Source organism: Phaseolus vulgaris, chromosome 5 (genome assembly GCF_000499845.2).
Source record: "Phaseolus vulgaris cultivar G19833 chromosome 5, P. vulgaris v2.0, whole genome shotgun sequence".
In the NCBI taxonomy this organism is placed as follows: domain Eukaryota; kingdom Viridiplantae; phylum Streptophyta; class Magnoliopsida; order Fabales; family Fabaceae; genus Phaseolus; species Phaseolus vulgaris.
This window is the reverse complement of record NC_023755.2, coordinates 37,690,145-37,708,197: the sequence shown is the minus strand read 5'-3', so window position 1 is coordinate 37,708,197 and position 18,053 is coordinate 37,690,145. Positions and strand designations below refer to the sequence as shown.

Sequence of the window (18,053 nt, the reverse complement as noted above, 5' to 3'; positions counted from 1 at the left end):
TAGGAATTTTTTTTTTTTCTTTTAAAAAATGAAAGTTGTGAATGCATAATCATAATTATTAATTAACAAACTAGTGCTATAATTAAATTTTGATAAATCTTTTATAAAGTAACTATATATTTAGTTTAAAAAATCCTAATCCGTCTTGATTAAATAAAACCGGCAAGTATTTCAATAACACTTGAACTAAAAATAGATATGTTCTAACATAAACATCTAAAAACCTTTTATTTTCAATACTCTTACATCATTTAAGAGTTGTTGAAATATAATTTTTCTTTCAAAACATTTTTTATTAACAATATTATCTGAATAAACTTGAATTGAAAACCCTCCTAATCTTCTATGTCCTCTAACCGATGATAATTTGTGTAATATTCGAGAAGCAGCACAATTTGATTTAAATTTTCCATTAATGATGGTAATTTACGAGGTTTGACGAATGAAGAAGTAAAATAGGTGATCCAATTAAAATTGGGAATGAAGAATAGTAATTAAAAAGTTGTTTTACGAAATTAAAAAGAGAAGCAATAAATGTGGCATGAGATGTGGAGTTATTATATCCTGTTCCTTCCCTGTCATCTACTGTAAATGAATTAAGTCGGTGATTGTGGCCTTTCCTTTCCTGCATTTTCTTTCTCCACCCTCAATTTAATTTAAAATCACATCACAACAAAAATATTAAACAAATTATAAATTCAAGGTTATGCTCTTACAACACAAAATTTTAAATTTTTTTCTTAATCTCATATCACTTTTAAGATTTTATTATAATGTTTACTTTAATATAAAAAACTTCCATTCTAGTAAAAGAAATTTCTTAAAAGAATTTTTTTAAGACAACAATAATGTTTCATTTTTACTTATTTAATGGTTGGGTGTATTTGATGAAAATGTTTAAAATTTATTTTAATAAATTTTATTATGTGGTCATATTGTTATTGGATTATTCATAAATGTTCACACACGAGTTGTCATAAATGTTCACACACGAATTGACAGATTTTGACATGAGGATATTGAAAATTTTACATTAATTAAAAATTAAAATATTTCGTGATATATAAATGGGTACAACATCATCTTTTATCAACAGCTTAACATCCATATCTAATAATTTTTTTTTAAATCATAAATTTAAATTATATGATTAAATATATGATCTAATGTGAGCATTATGGAAAGTAGTAGTTGGTGGGTATAATAACTAAGGTGACATTGGAAGTGGAAGAAAGTTAAGGGTATAGTCTTGAATTGTTTTATTATGGTTGCTTCAAAACCACAAGTATTCTTGGGAAAACAACAACTCAACAATGCTTATGTCCACTTCCCTGTTTTATAAGTTACTTTTAATTCAATACATGCAAACAATCCAAGAATAAATCCTAATCCATAATGGCTTCACCATTAAACCTTTCCTTTGACTCAGAATAGGGTGTGTAATAATAATGTAAAATAATTTTATATTATTTGATATAGACGTTTGTTTATGTTTACTTTAAATTTGTTTTTTATTAGCAATAAACAATAAATAAATCAGAATTATTTAGGGAGTTAATGTAACATTTCTAAATTTTTTTTTTTTTATAAAATTTTCGTGTTAGGCATCACTATGCAACTTGACATCTCAGCTAAGCTGACACTTCAAGTAACAACAATCATCTGCCATCACATGAAAAAAAATATTATTAAAAAAAGAAAAAAGAAATAAAATACAAAAATATGGGGGGACTAGACCAAAACCCATATGTTAACACAAACGATACATAGGTAGATTATACCTATTCATAAAGAATTCTAAGAACAGACTAGCTGGGAGTCTATTATACCAATGAAAAGATTCTCTATGAATAAATCCTAAATTAGCCAACTTATCAGCACACGCATTCCCTTCACGAAAAATATGAGTTACCCTAAACCTGATTGTCCCACAAAAATTAAGACAAGTATTCCATCGATTCTGAAGCATCCACGGAACATTAGTCCTAGCAGTAAACGCAGCACAAACCAAGGCAGAATCACATTCAAGCCAGACATTAGTAAGTCCCATTTTTTGAGCTTCCTCCATAGCATGTATAACTCCATAAAACTCAGCAACCAAAGCAGTTTGAACTTCAAGAAACGCTGAAAAAGCACCAATAAATTCTCCCATACTCCCACGAAAAACACCTCCACAAGTAGCAAGACCAGGATACCCCCTCGCAGCCCCATCAGTATTAATTTTGACCCAGCCTGGTGAAGGAAATTCCCATCTAATAGGAAGAGGACGAAGAACTTTACCACTATGAGTCTTAATACCGAAAAACTTAATCACGTTGAAGTCCAACATATCATTCTTCATTGAAGCTTTAGACGAATTTCCCACTAGACAAGTTAAATCTTTAATTATCGAAATAGCCTTAGAAACCCCAATCTTATCCTGAAATCTAGCATAATTCCTCATACGCCATATCATCCATATAGAAAAGGTTATCACCGCAAGCTTAATCAATTTAACCAAAGGACTACCATCACTCTTAATAAAAGAAAGTAGATCATCCTTATTAGAGAAATGAGAAGTAAGAAAAATTTGTCGTACCCAACTCAAAATATGCAATGCGTTAGAACATTCAAAAAATAGATGTTGAATAGATTCCTCTTGCTTTTTCACAAAGCGAACACATAGAACATATATGCAAACCCTTATTCTGAATATGTTGATCTGTAGGAAATCGCCCATGAAAATTTTTCCAGAGTACTAGAGTTTTGGAAGGCGGAATAGATGAAGACCAAATGAATTTACCCCAACCACCTGGAACTCCTGGTTCCAAGAAAAAAGTCCTAGCCGATTAAAGAGTGAAACGACCAGACTCATTTAGAATCCAATTAGGAATATCCTGTTCCTCTCTAATCATGATATGATTAAAAAAAAGAGGCATCTGCTGTAAAGAGAAGGGAATATTCCAATCACAACCTGTCCAAAATTGAGAGACTGTATCCGGAATGCTAACACCACCAGATAACCCTGCAATATTTGCTAAAGAAGTAGTAGAGCACCATTTATCATTCCAGAAATTAATAAAAGAACCTGTACCAACAGTCCAATAAGTATAGTCAAGTATGGTAGAATAAAATTGTTTAATTCCAGGCCAGAGAGAGGAAGATCTATAAACCGTTCGAAATTCATATTTTGATTTAAGAACCCTAGCTTTCAAGAGTAAAGACCAAGGTTTGTCGCTATAAGCAAAGTTCCAAGCAAACTTAAGAAGATATGCATTATTTTCATGATGAAGATTAATGATATTCAAGCCTCCATCCTCAAGAGGTGAACAAATTTTCCCCCAATTAACGGTAGCAATACCTTTTTTCAGAATATCACCAGTCCAAATAAAATTCCGACACCACTGCTCAACTTGCTTAATAAGTGAAACAGGCCACTTATACATATTAAAACTATAAGCTAGAGATCCAGTAATCACTGTATTGACCAGCTGAATTCGACTCATCATGCTAAGAGATTTACCTTTCCAAGATGCTAGCTTCAATTTAACTTTATAAGCCAAAGGTTGAAGAAACCGACACTTTGGAGCACCAACAAAGATAGGCACTCCTAAATAATGGAAAGGCAAACAACCATGACTACAGGAAAGAATATTTTGAATTTTGGTGACAAATCTTGGAGAATTATCCATGGTGAAGAAACTACTTTTAGAGTTATTAATATATTGACCAGAAAAAACACCATATGTTTTAAGAAAAGAACTCAAATTTCTAAGAGACTTAATATCCCCCCTACAAAAAATAAATATGTCATCAGCATACAAAATATGAGAGGGAGTGAGATAACCGTGCGGACTGGCCATATTTAAAATCTTCTTATCATTCACAAGCTTAGAGAGACCTCTACTAAGAACTTCCTCTGCAAGACAGAAAAGTAAAGGAGACAATGGATCACCTTGTCTTACCCCTCGACTGCAAGGAAAAAAACCCACCAAACTACCACTTATTCTTATAGAAAGCATAGCTGAACGGAGAATTGTACTAATCCAACCGACAAATGAGGGGTGAAAACCAAAGCGTTTTAAAACTAATAATAAGAACTTCCAACTTAGAGTGTCAAAAGCTTTATGAATATCAACTTTGTAAGCCACATTACCTCCTCTAACCTTTTTAGAAAGCAGGTTAATAGCTTCAAAAGCAATACCAAAGCAATCCTGAATTTGTCTACCCTGCACAAATCCATATTGATTAGGAGAAATGATTCTAGCAGCCACAAGTGCAAGCCTATCCGCCAGTATCTTGGAAATAATCTTAAACTTGAAATTAGCAACAACAATTGGCTTGTAATCTTTAATGGAATCAGCACCCTGAACCTTTGGAATAAGAGATACCACATTACTATTCATTCCAGGGAGAACCCAGTTTTGTTTAAAAATCTGTTGAACAGCATTGCAAACATCTGTCCCAATAATTTCCCAGCAAGAATGATAGAAAACACCACCAAAACCATCAGGACCAGGAGCACTATTACTGTTAAGATTAAAACAACATTTTTAATTTCAGAGAAATCTGGACACTTAATCAACATCATATTCTCCTCAGAGGAAACCATCGCAGGAATATAAGTACCAATAAAATCTTCCATATTATCAGTATCCAGAACATTAGAAATAGACTCAGCATAAAGATTTTTATAAAAGTCCAAAATATGATCCTCAATGATTTTAGGATCCTCCGTAACCTCATTATCAATCCGTAGACGATGAATCCCACTAGAATTATATCTCCTTTTGACCACCGCATGGAAAAAAGCAGTATTTCGATCTCCATCCTTGAACCATAACATCCTAGCCCTTTCTTTCCAAAACAAATATTGACAGTGAAGAGCATGATCAAGCTCCTCCTTAGCAATCTTTTCTTGACAGAAAAGTCTGTCACTATCAGACAAACTAGCAGTCTCTAAGCTTTTTTGAATACCAAGAAGGATGTCCTGCTTAAGAAGAACTCCATTATGAACATTACCAAAAGAATTTTTATTCCAGTCTCGGAGCTCAAGTTTCAACATTTTTAACTTAAGTTGCAAGATAAACATAGGACAACCAACAACCTGATTAGCCCAAGAATCATGAATAAGCTTTAGACACGAAGTGTCCTGAAGCCACATCGAAAAGAAACGAAAATTGTTAACCTTCCGCAAAGAATTACTAGCAAGACTAGCAATAATAGGGGAATGATTAGAACAATTTTTAACAAGAACCTGATAAGAACAAGATTCCCATTCATCCAGACACACTCCATTACATAAAGCCCTATCCAGTCTTCTGTGAATTCTATGCAACCCTCTCCTTCCGTTACACCAAGTATAACAAGATCCAGTAAAAGGCATACAAGAAAGATCATTAGTATTAATCCAGTTCAGAAATTCATTACAAGAAACCTGATTAGGAGCCACCCCCCCTTTACAGTCATCCGCCGAGAGCACAACATTAAAATCTCCCAGAATACACCAAGGCCCTGTGAAGAAACTAAGATCCCTCCATAAAAATCGTCTAGACAAGTATGTGGTAGCACCATAAACACCTGCAAAGCTAAAACTCTTATCCTCCAGACGACAAGTTACAGAGATAAATTGATCATTAACCAAGAAATTTTGGACAAGATTAGGAACCGACAAACACCAAAGCTTAGCAACTTTATTAACAATAGGAGACGTAGCCACCAAATGCATATTAACAGATTTGAAAAGGACGTCGAAAGCATTAGTGTACGACATCATGGGTTCAGCAAGAAAAACCAGGAGAGGTTTATGTAGTTTAAGTAAACTAAGCAACATCTCCACAGTTTTGTGGTTCCCCAATCCTCTGACTTTCCAAAAAAATGAAGAGACCTTCATTACGACGTTGTAGAGAGAACTGCCTTAGCAGTTTTCCTGGATTTACCAATCCCTTAGGTGGTCTCCCTGGTTTTCTTTTAGTGCGAACTGTTTCCTCCCCATTATCACTGTCATCCTCCTCCATGTCATTAGAGTCAGTCCAAAATTTTGAAACAACCTGATTTTCAATATGATCAGAATTAATTCCAACAATGGTAGGCGAAATAGTTGACGCTCCAATATGAGAATCAACTCCCACATCTGTAGTTTCCAAACCATCAAGAGAAGAAAAGTGATTTTGAAGGACCAACGATATTGCTTTAACATCCCCAAGATATTTAGCCTTTCCGAGGGGAGGGATGAGGCGACTGAGATGGTACAGTCACAATAGCAGAGACCTCCACATTAGGAACTGGAGCATTAGTATCCGCATGTGATTTAACCCTTTGAGGAGAGGTAGTACGCAACGGAGATGGTACAATCACAGGAACAGATACCTCCACATGATGATCATCAATAAAAGTTGTTGATTTTGACTCTGAGTCCTTAGCTTGCATAACAGCAAGTGAGTCCAAAGTGGGAGTGGACAACCCCTGCTTGGGTGAGGACCTATCATGATCTGAAGCATCCTCAAGAGGAGGCATAACTGCAAAAACATCCTCCCCTCCACCTGTTTCATCAACTTTCAACTTATCAATGAGGCCTTCCACGAGTTTTGTCTCCGGATCTTTTTTCCTATATTCTTTACGTTGTTTAGGAATCACGGTCCTCCCTTGGTCCCGTTCATCAGAAGATGCCTTCTGAGAAGGTTTATGTTGAGGCCCAAGAACACGACCCTGGTCATGGATCGCCCGACACTGAGCAAGCTCGTGCCCAATCATCTTACAATGAGAGCAAAAAGGAGGGAGCCATTCATATTCCACACCAGCTACAAAAGCAAAGTCTGGACGTTCAACCAAAAGTTGATCGGAGAGAGGGGACAGAAGATCAATATCCACCAACACTCTAGCAAACATACCCCTATTCTTTCTCATAGTATGCTCATCCAAAGACAAAGGAGTACCAAGGCCTCTAACGATGGAATATATTGTATTTGGTTTCCAATACTCCAAAGGCAAATGGTAGATTCTAACCCATGTCTGAGTTTTCGTATTCTTCATGGTAGCTGGGACAAAGTCTTTTGTCCAGGCAAACAATCTCAATAAACCAGGAGATAACTTGAGGGAACCCATTTCGAGGGCCCATCTCATGTCTTCTATAGAAGCGAACTCAAACTCATATAAACCCTTTCCAAGAGGAATTGCTTTCCATGGTCCAAGAGCTTTCCACACCAGTTGCAACTTTTTAGTTAAATCCAGGTGTGTGAGAGGTTTATCCCCCTTAGATAGAATAACCCGACCATGGAGATGGGTTTTGCAATCCTCAAGACCAGCCAAATAATCTGCCTCATTAATCTGGACAACAATCAAGTCACCCTTAATACAAGGGATAGGTAGTTGGGACAAAGGAATATCACATGTATTTCCCAAAGCCTGAGCAAAAGTCTTCCTTTGACCGGACATGGAATATACTTTATTATCAGGACAAACTTTTCGATCGATCAAACAAGTCCATGGAATGAGGAAACCCGCAGAGCCCTCCACCATTTTAAAAGGCTAACAAGTTGCCGCCAAAAACTTCCGCAAAACCCTAAAACCCCCAAATCTTCAAATTAAGGTTTTGCTGGCGGTGCTTGGAGCTCCGGCAATTGAAGTCTCGTTTCAACCAATCACCTTTGTGCTGGACTGCGAAGGTGTTGATCGGTGAGGTTCCGATTTGAGGAATTAGGGCACCACTTTTTCACATTCTTGGTGGAGAGAACCAGCGCGGCGCACGATGGGTGGACCAGCTGCGACACGCGACGGGACAGCCGCAAAAGGACGAACCACTCGCTGGTGGCTGCAGCGACACGACGAGGCGCACGACGCACGTATTCCTTCTTCGTATTCTTTTCTCCGAGAAAATCTTTAAAAAAATATTCTTTCTTGCTTGAAATTCTTAAATTGTTTATAAAAAATTATTTAAAATTTTCTAAATCATTTATACTATAAAAGAATTGTATAGAATCAATTTAATACAAATGATAAAAGAAGTTATTAAAACGCTTTATTATTAGTTTTATATTATTTAAACTTTTTCGTATACTCGTTGTCATATTATAAAAAAAATTATTAAATAAAAATTAATTTTAGAAACCAATCTAATTAATTATTGTATTAATTAAATTAGTAAATTAAAAAAAATGTTGATATCTATAATAATTTATTATATTAATAAAAATTGATAAAAATATTTTTTTAAATAGTGTTTAACTATTAACTACCAACTTTTTAGTTACTAACTATTTATATTCTAAATTAATTTTTATTAATCTTTTAGAAACTAATTTAGAATACAAAATATTAGTAGTTAAATTTTTAGTAACTAATTTAGATACCAATTTAGAAATTATTTTATAATATTTTATTAATAATAAAAATCATATTTATATCAATAATTTTTAACCTCTAAGTTAGTATCTAATTTAGTCAATAAAATAATTAATTATTTTTAATTTTAAAATTTAGTTATTACTTACTGATTTTTTTAATGTGAATGTTAATGTAAAAGGTGTTTTCATATAAATTTCTGAAAATGCTTTCTAATTTTAATCAAATTGTGTGTGTTCATAGACAAACGCACCCTCTGCCACACACAACATTTTCTTCAATAAGATCAACATAAATGTTATTTAAATTTATGAAGTAAAATACATTAAACCAGTGATAAAGAAAACTTAACCTAAATAGAAAATAAATATTTTACTATTTATAAAATTTATATAAAATTATTGATGTATTGTTTATTTATCCAATATATTGTATCTCTAAAATATAAAACATCTTTTTTTTATATTTATGAAGCTGTTTCTAATTTTTAGCTCCATCAAATCCTTTTTTTAGTACATTTTTTTTTTCTTTAGATTTCAATTTGTTTGCATGTGAGAGTTTTCTTATCACACGTGAAATTTGAACCAAATAGAAGAATCTTTGTTAGGCTATATATCTGTATTTGTGAATCAAATTTCTAAGGAGTAAGTTAAAACTTTTTTTAACTTTTTATCCATTCCTTAAAAAGAAGGGAATCAAACTTATTTAGAAAGTATTGAAAATGATAAGGATGAAACTTTGAAGAGCTCAAACCCTAATATAAACACTTGTGAATTTAATTATATTATTGTGGTATTTGAATTATTAGATTTTGGTGGCGAAATGAGAAGTGTATTATCAGTAATATTTTTTAATGATGGGATGGAATTGTATACAAGTGTATTTAATTAATGATTTTATTGGATTTATGTTGATCATTAAGTTTAGTATAAATTTTATTAGTTTTAGTTGATTTGTTAGGATGCTATTTTTACTACAATAAATTCATCAAATAGAAATTAAGTTTAGACATAATAAATAATTATTTGTTATATTAATTAAATTAGATAACATTTTAAAAACTAACAAAATTATTAGTATGTAAATTAATTTCTATTATTAATAAATAATTTTTAAATTAATATTTAATTAGCTACCAAGGTTTTAGCTATAAATAATTCTCTTACAAAAATAAGTATGAAACTTTATCTCTCAAACTACCTTAACTGAAGAGGACTTATTTAAGCAAGATATAGAACGAATTTTGCATAAAACCTAATTTAAAAATGTCCCGAGAACAATTTTTACATTTCAAATGGATTATAATACACCTCAAATCATTCATACAACCATACTAAGTTTTATAATCTCAAACAAAACATATTCAAGCACTCATTCACAACAAAATCAACCTATACAAATTCTAAATACGCATAATCAACTAGTCAAAGTTTAATTTTAATCAAAATACCACTTTATTCAAAATCAAACATCCCTACAAGAAGATTTGAGATTGGTGACTATGACCACATCACCCTCACATCTAGATCTTCTAATTAGGGTTCTATTGAAAATAAAACTAGTTTTTCTTACTTGACTTTGAGCAATTGTGCTCACAAAGAGCTCTAATCCTACACAACTCAAAGGTAGATTAACCTGCATCATAGAGTTGTAATCAATGATCCAAACATATAACCAGGTTTATGAACTAACATGAACTAATTATGAAACTCTAAACATCACATGCAAAGCCTATACTAATAAAAATCTAACTAATTCAAAATTGATTAAAAGAAGAAGAAAGAAAAAAGAACTTACTTTATCCAAAACTATGATCGAACAATCTTGTAGTACTCACTATCAGAAACTCAATGACAAATTCTTATCATCATTTTGATGACAAAGATGTTAAGAAAATAAAAAAAAACAATTTTTTTTTTAAAAAAAAAATCGATAATTCTTTTAAAATGAAACATAAATAGATGATTTTTTTATATATATATTATTTTCACTTTAATAATAAAATATTCATATATTATTCAAAGTATATCACTTTTACATTAAAATTATTTTTTAGATTCTTACAAGTAAAAATACAACAAAAATATACATATATATTTTTTCTCATATTTTTTCTCTTATTAAAATAAATTATATTTATCAAATAAGAAAAAATAAATTAATTATAAATTAGTGTACCTTCGATTATTGACTATTCGTTTAAAAATTTATAAAGAAATACAAAATTGAATTTTCAAAACCTATATAAATTAAAATAGAAAAAAAACTTTAAAATAATAAAAATAAAAAATGGCATAATTAAATCAAAGAAGTGTTGGTGTATCTCATTGATGTAACCATGTAGGACAGATGCAAATGTATTTGAGGGTTTTCTTTAGGAATATTTGAGATTAAAGTTTTTTCTCTTGAAACGGAATTGGTAGGGAAAGAGTACCAAAATAAGTGGTGTTAAAGCTCATCTTCCAGTCCTACCATATTGATGCCAGAAGAAAGCTCTAGAGTCATTAAATACAAGTACTTTTGTCCTGTTCTCCAGAGTTGCCATTTTAATTACCACCACGTAAATTAATCATCATCACATATATAGATAATATTCAAAATACTTAAGAATATCATCCCTTCCAAATATAAGAACCAATAAATTGCAATTGAATATAAAACTTTGGAACTTGATTATTTTTTAAGTACTCCATTTTGATTTTATGTGGTGTAAATAAGATCAATAATATTGATTAAGATTAATATACTGAAGATCTTACATTTATTAAAGATTAAAACATTTTATAAGTTAATGAAAACCCATGTTATAAATTAAGTTTTAAGTTAAATTTAAAGTTGTTTTTATGACGTTAAAGGTTATGCAACCAACTGTTTAGATGTTTACTTTAAAAAAAAAAGTGATTTCATGCACAATTTTTAAGATTAGATATTTTTTAAAAATTAAAAATTAGTCACATTGATTGAAATTTTATCCAGTTAATTTCATTATAAGTAATTTTTTATAATTAAAAAATATCCAATATAATCAACTTAATTAATTTAAATTATAATAGTAAATTATCTGAATTACATTCCCTTACAAATAATTAAATATATAATTTAAAGAAAAATTAAAAGAAATACCAAATAACTAAATACATAAAAAATATAATAAAATTAAATAAAATCAAACACAGCCTCTGTGTAAAAAAAATTAAAAATCATTCCAAGCACAATTTCGACTTTAGTACAATTTATAAAGAAAAATTTAAAATTTGATATTTGAATCATGACTTCTAATCTCAATTGAGATTTCGGAAAAAATTACTCATTTTTTTTTTCAAATCGCCACCTACACATGTGATTTTTCTTCTACATCTTTTTCAAAATCATCATCTACACGTATGTTACATCTCTTCATTTTGAGGGGAGAAGATATTTACGGTTCACAAGTATATACTCTCTTCTTCTTTTCTGCAAAACCCTGGATTCAAACCATTGATATCATCTCACTTTCTTTTTTTGTGAACAGTAAATCCATAGAAGCAAACAAACAATGAGATATAAGCATACTAGGATGATGTATAAGCATGTAGGAGGAGTTGATGAAGATTGGGTTTAATGATGTGTTCCTTAGTCGTTTTGAGTAAAAAGATGAAAAGAAGCCTTGCTCTCTGAGAAAAGAACAAAGAGTGGCCAGAGTTTGGTGTGAGAAAATTCATAGGAAATGCGTGAATAGAAAGGAAGTGGTTAATGATCCCCAAAACAAGCTCAAACTATGGGAAAGTGCATAACTCAGCTACCTTCTACACCGCCATTCCTCGTCATCCCACGTTTCAAGTGGACAACCACCCTTCATTCTTTTCTTCTTTCCTCCTTTCTCCATTTTCTTCTTTTCCTTCCAACACAGGATCACAACTTTTATTGTATATTTATTAGTCTGATAACGAGTGAGATAATAAATTTAATAAACTTTAATTATAAAGATTTTAAGTGATAGTGAGTGACGTAATAAATTTAATAAACTTTAATTAAAAAAAATTAAGTGAGTTTGATAAAATGAACTTTGCTTAATTCATCTGAAAAGAAACAACTTTACTTCTCCAACTAAATTAAAGAAAATAATTTGATGTTAATTCTCACCACCTAATTTTCATTTCATAACAATTTTTACCTAATTCATATTTAAATCGGTAACTATATGCATTTATGGTTATTGCGTATATACATAGACAGATAGAAGTTTTAGAAATACACTTATAAGATGTTCTTATATTTTGAGTTAAAATTTATTGAAAACCGTCACACAGATTGTAAATGGTAATAAATGTAATAAATAATATGTTCATAGAATTTTTGAGAAATATAAAATTGATTCTTAGCTTTAATTACAACTTCTTTGTCGTTTTATAAAAGTTTCTTAATATATTCTTGCAGGAGTATGTAGTATAATATTATATATGTTTTCTTTGTATTTTTGTGAGCTTCTTCTATTTGTATGCATAAATTGTTCTTATGCTTTGATAAATTTGAGATTTTGAAACATGAAGGAAGATTTTGAAAGTGTAAAATTTGAACACGATTTAAAGGTTATATATATGAATTAGTTTTAAATATGGAAAGAGCAATGAAAACACGATATTCTCCGGGCATGGATGATTTGTAGGCGTTGATGCATATGGTGAGAGCATAGTGGAGAAAAAAGAAGTGTGTGTGGGAGTGAGAGCAGGACATACTCCTACTTTGTTCATAAATGTTTCAATTTCTTCTGTTTTTTCCATTCTCAATTCAGGAACACGCGCACTAAGCAATAACAAAGTGATACTACTACTAATAGTAGTATATATTGTGATTAGTTCCAACTTGTTGCTTTGCTTTGTCACCACGAAATGAGTGCTCAACAAAAAGAAACGGAAAAACATGACACGCTTTCGTCCAATCGAACGGTTTCTCTTCCACTTCACATGCTACATACATACTATGTTTTGCCTTTAACTTCTTGTTCCTTTGTATTTTAGGAACACCCAACATTCAATTCAATTCCGTGTTGTTGTGTTTGTAGGTGGATGATACGATGGGTGCAACCGATGAAACCTCGCATGTAAACAATGAGTGGAAGCCAGAGAAAATTCAGTTCGAAATACCGACCAGAACATCGGAAGACTCTTGTTGGGATTTTGTTGGAATAAGGATGCCACTGACGCCAAGTCCAACTCCCAGTCATAAGAGAGTGAATTTTCTTGTCACTTCTCGCTCTGTTGATGCTCCTAGACCTTCTTCTTCTTCGGCTCCCAGAGGCAAATCATCCATGAGGAACATCTTACCAAGATTCGGCTTCAAGAATCGTCAATCGCTTGATGTTGAAAAGGCTGTTACCGCAGTTTCAGAAGCTTCTTTTTCAGGTCATCAAGAAAAGTCCTCAATCTCCAGATCAGTGTCTCTCACCAAGATATTCACTCATAAGATTAACAGAACGTCTTCGTTACCGGTAGAAGAAATTGGGCGTGCAAACGCAGAATCTGCTCTGGGTGGAAATCTTGGTGCTTCTCCATGCGTAAGATTCCAACCCTATAGCATTTAAGTTTTAAAATCACAATTTATTTAATGGACACCATGTCTTTTTAATCGCAGAATTTGACATGAGGATTTCATTATTTGCTAGATTTCTTCCACTGAAATTAAAATTATTGTTATAATCAGGGTATTTTTTTTTAGATTTAAACTGTACAGATAGAAAAATAGGAATGATGAACACATAAGTTTTAAACTCTTTTTTTGTTATGAGGTCGGTGCTTCTTCTACTTTTTATTTTTCCTTTTTCTGATAAATGATTATACGGGCTGAAATCGTCGTTATAGTCTAGGTCAATTTTTGCATAACATGTAAGAAATATTTATACTATATAATGAAGAATTAATAAAACTCCATTCTTAACCATGTTGACTGGGACATGGTGTACGAGTAATAATTTATCCCCTTTTTCTACTGTCACTTGTTTCTGATATAAAATTGTGGCTTATAATGTGCTTTACTCTGTGTGGTCCTTTTGCAGGGAAGAGAAACTCAGGGGATGATAGCTCGATCTCGTTCAGTGCCTGTCAATAGCAAAGAAAAAGGCATCAGGAGAATGGATTCAGTTTTCCGCATCATTCCTTCCACTCCTCAAGTACATGAAGTGAATGAATCAACTAAGGATACTGGTATCTTGTTATACGCACTTCAATAAGTATTCATAACAAATAATAACTTTTTCATGTTAAAACTCTAACAAGATTCTCTGGATTGACACAGTTATGGCATGCCATTGTCAAATATTATTACCTACGAAAAATATTAACATTATATTGTAATTCTATGTCTTCTTGTTAGCATATCCATTATTTGGATATAAAAAAATTTACATTACATTTCATGTTACATTGCATATAATTATCTCTATCTTTCCTTAAAATTCCTGTTTAAACTAATTTTCTTTTATGGAGTGGTGTCTTTCGTCAACTGGGCACTTAAAAATAGCTTAAATTGTTTTCCTTTTTAAAAGAATCACATTATTTTTCGATTCATCTTACTTTCATTTCTAAATCTTGAACGAACTGTTTCCAAACCTACATGCACTTGTAACTTGAAAGTGTTTATAGGCTTAGAAAATGGTGGTGGTGAAGATATTGGTGAAGAGGAAGCGGTGTGCAGAATTTGTCTGGTTGATCTATGTGAAGGAGGTGAGACATTAAAGATGGAATGCAGCTGCAAAGGTGAACTGGCTCTGGCTCACCAAGAATGTGCTGTTAAATGGTTTAGTATCAAGGGTAACAAGACCTGTGATGTGTGCAAGGAGGAAGTTCAGAACCTCCCTGTCACTCTCTTACGGATCCGAAGTGTTCAAACCCAGAATACTGGAGCAAGGTCCGAGCAGGGAGATGAATACAGGCATGTGCTTTTATTTTCTTATGCAAAGACCACTACTAGTGTACCATGATTGAGCCATGCAAGAACGTTTCAATTGTGAGCTAAATGGATACCATAGAATGCTATAGCCAACCTGCTATAGAATCATACTAAATATGTTGAAGTAATAAACTTGGATGCCATCTCAGAACTTTTCGTGACATCCAATGATAACTTCGTTGAATGAATAATCTATTTTACAGTTATACTTTAATAGCGATCAGATTCAGATCCCTGAATTGCTGTGTCTTAGTTGTAGGCGTTCATAGCAATCTCTAGTTCAAATAGCAACTCTCGTGCTCAAGAAGTTTTTAGAATATTATTTTGCAATCAATGTTTTCCTTGGAGTTCTGCAGCCAATGCTAGTGTTGAGTCGTACAAGTTACAGATGGAATGGACTCTTCTTGCTGTGTCTTTCACTATAAACCGTTACACAGAACGATTCTTAATTCGTCTGTTCAATTTGACAGGGTTTGGCAGGAACTCCCAGTGCTTGTCATTGTCAGCATGCTTGCCTATTTCTGTTTCCTTGAGCAGCTGTTGGTAAGAATAGAAGTCCACATGATTTAGCACTATCTAAGTTATACATTTTTCTATAGCCTAAGTCATTGAACTCTCTGCAGGTTGGAAAAATGGGAACCAAGGCAATTTTCGTCTCTCTTCCATTTTCATGTGTACTAGGCCTACTCTCCTCCGTGACGTCAACAACCATGGGTAGGTTCATCATTGACCTATTTTAGTTTACAAATTGAAAATGGTAAACATTATCTTTGGATTCTCAACATATCAACACTCTTTTCAGAATATTGCAGGGTTTAAAATGATATGACAATTGCTGATTGGTTTATTACATATTACATGATACATTTTGTTTGGCAAATTTTGCTACTGCGTGGTTGTGTTTCACTAATATGCAAATCCTAACTTAAATTTTGTTTTCCCAGTGACGAGCAAGTTCATCTGGTTATATGCATCTGTCCAATTTCTTTCGGTGGTCATATTCGCCCATATATTTTACCCCCTGGTAAGATTTTGATCGAGCTAAATTCTCTGGTAAATTTTCACAGGACAACAAAATTGGTGACATTATTTTGAGAAATAAGTTGTTAAAGGGATCAGCCATTGAGGGTTGGTTCAAATACTGTTTAGATGGATTGTAAGCTCTCAAGCTTGTGACATGTCCTGAATCATGATGATAGAATGAAACCACCTATTCACCTGAATTTTTTATTACCAAAAGGAAAATAGTCAAATCAAGAACTTTTAGCACTTAGACAAGTGTAGGACAAGATGTTTCAAACTTGATCCTACATGAAGAATATCAAGCATGTAAACTAATTCCATTGGATTACTCTCTCAACTTCAGGTTGGTAAGCATGCGGTTTTGTCGATCCTTCTTGCTACATTTGCTGGCTTTGGTGTTGTGATGAGTGGAAGTTCAATTGTTTTGGAGTTTTCTAGATGGAGAAGAAGATGGCTAGCTTTATCAGAGCAGCAGCGTGGTTCTTCAGCGTGACACAAGAAGGACTATGAAATCGTACTGTGAACTAGGCTAAGGGAATTGCCAGAACTGATTGTGAATTGTCATTATATAGGATTTTACTTCAGTGTACATGTGCACCAGACTTCAATGTACAGTTTTATATTATCGTAATTGATAATAACTTAGGACTAGAGTTTCTCTTGCAGTGGAATAACTTTCGTTTTTTAGTTTTTTTCTATAATTAATGACAGACTTCAGTGAAAACTCTCAATATTTGAACAAGGAAAAAAAAGTTGTTTGCAGAGCATTGTTGCTTCCGAAAGTAACATTGTTTTCTCCCTTACGAGTGTAGAAAATGCAAAAATATACGTACATGGATATACATGAAACTAACTCTTCTGAGTTACAATTAAAAGTGCAATATGATTTTATCATTTAATTATAACCAGGGGCGAGACCCAGTTTTTTTTAAAAAAATTCTATGAATATAATAATTGAGAATTAAATTAGGATGATTTTCAATGTATTTTATAACCCACGTCATCTAAGTTAATAATTATTAAAATATAAAATTAAATATAATAAAGAATAAAAAAAATTAGAAGAAAATTAATATATTTCCTTCACATTTATCTGATGGAAAATAAAGAAAAAATTATAGGCTAAAACTATATTTTAAAATGAGATAATCAAAATAAGAAGTTAGAGGAAAGTCCAAAAAATAAAGGGGTTTCCGTATTTTGACTGAATAAGAGATAAGAGAATAAGTTCCCTTTTAAAGTACATGTGTAATAATAACATCTCATTCTATATAAAGATGTCTAAAACCTTTAAGCATAAAGTTCATGAATATGATAATAATAAAATCCTCTGAAAGTGGAAAGAATGCTGCAATTTTCCATCTCACGTAAAAGAATACGAGAAATCCACTATCCCATGCAAGAAGGAGACATCTAATAATGTCAACAATTTTTAACTTTCAAGACAACGACATAATTATAAATTTGAAAGTTTTTTATATTGATTCTAATTTGAATCCACATATAAAATATTTTTTTATATTATTTTAGTTTTAACTAATAAAGAAAGTATTTTCTGTGTCATTTTTAATAATATGAATAGCATGATTAAAAATTCAGTATAAATTTCTAGGATAAAAAAATTAGTATAACATTTACATATTTTACATGTTTTGGTAAAATCGGAATCAGTATTCCCACCTTTATATAAATATAAAATAGGTTTTGGCATAAACAATAAACGGATAAAAGAAAATATATAAACAATAAATGAATAAAAAAATATATATAAACAATAAACCGATAGA

The 18,053-nt window shown here is 31.9% G+C and overlaps 2 protein-coding genes across 2 annotated transcripts; one reads left to right on the top strand and one right to left on the bottom strand.

The window, feature by feature from the left end:
• Nucleotides 1–3,759: 3,759 nt before the first annotated feature.
• On the bottom strand, nucleotides 3,760–5,752 carry LOC137834416 (uncharacterized). Its single transcript, XM_068642472.1, has 4 exons — nucleotides 4,858–5,752; nucleotides 4,566–4,617; nucleotides 4,146–4,509; nucleotides 3,760–3,771 (listed from the first exon to the last, which is right to left on the bottom strand). The coding sequence occupies exons 1-4, from the start codon at nucleotides 5,750–5,752 to the stop codon at nucleotides 3,760–3,762; spliced, it is 1,323 nt and encodes a 440-aa protein (XP_068498573.1).
• Nucleotides 5,753–12,553: 6,801 nt separating this feature from the next.
• On the top strand, nucleotides 12,554–16,919 carry LOC137835736 (uncharacterized). The gene is made up of 8 exons (XM_068644370.1): nucleotides 12,554–13,244; nucleotides 13,361–13,852; nucleotides 14,351–14,498; nucleotides 14,937–15,225; nucleotides 15,714–15,786; nucleotides 15,867–15,957; nucleotides 16,188–16,267; nucleotides 16,610–16,919. The coding sequence occupies exons 1-8, from the start codon at nucleotides 13,188–13,190 to the stop codon at nucleotides 16,757–16,759; spliced, it is 1,380 nt and encodes a 459-aa protein (XP_068500471.1). The 5' UTR covers nucleotides 12,554–13,187; the 3' UTR covers nucleotides 16,760–16,919.
• The last annotated feature ends 1,134 nt before the right edge of the window (nucleotides 16,920–18,053 follow it).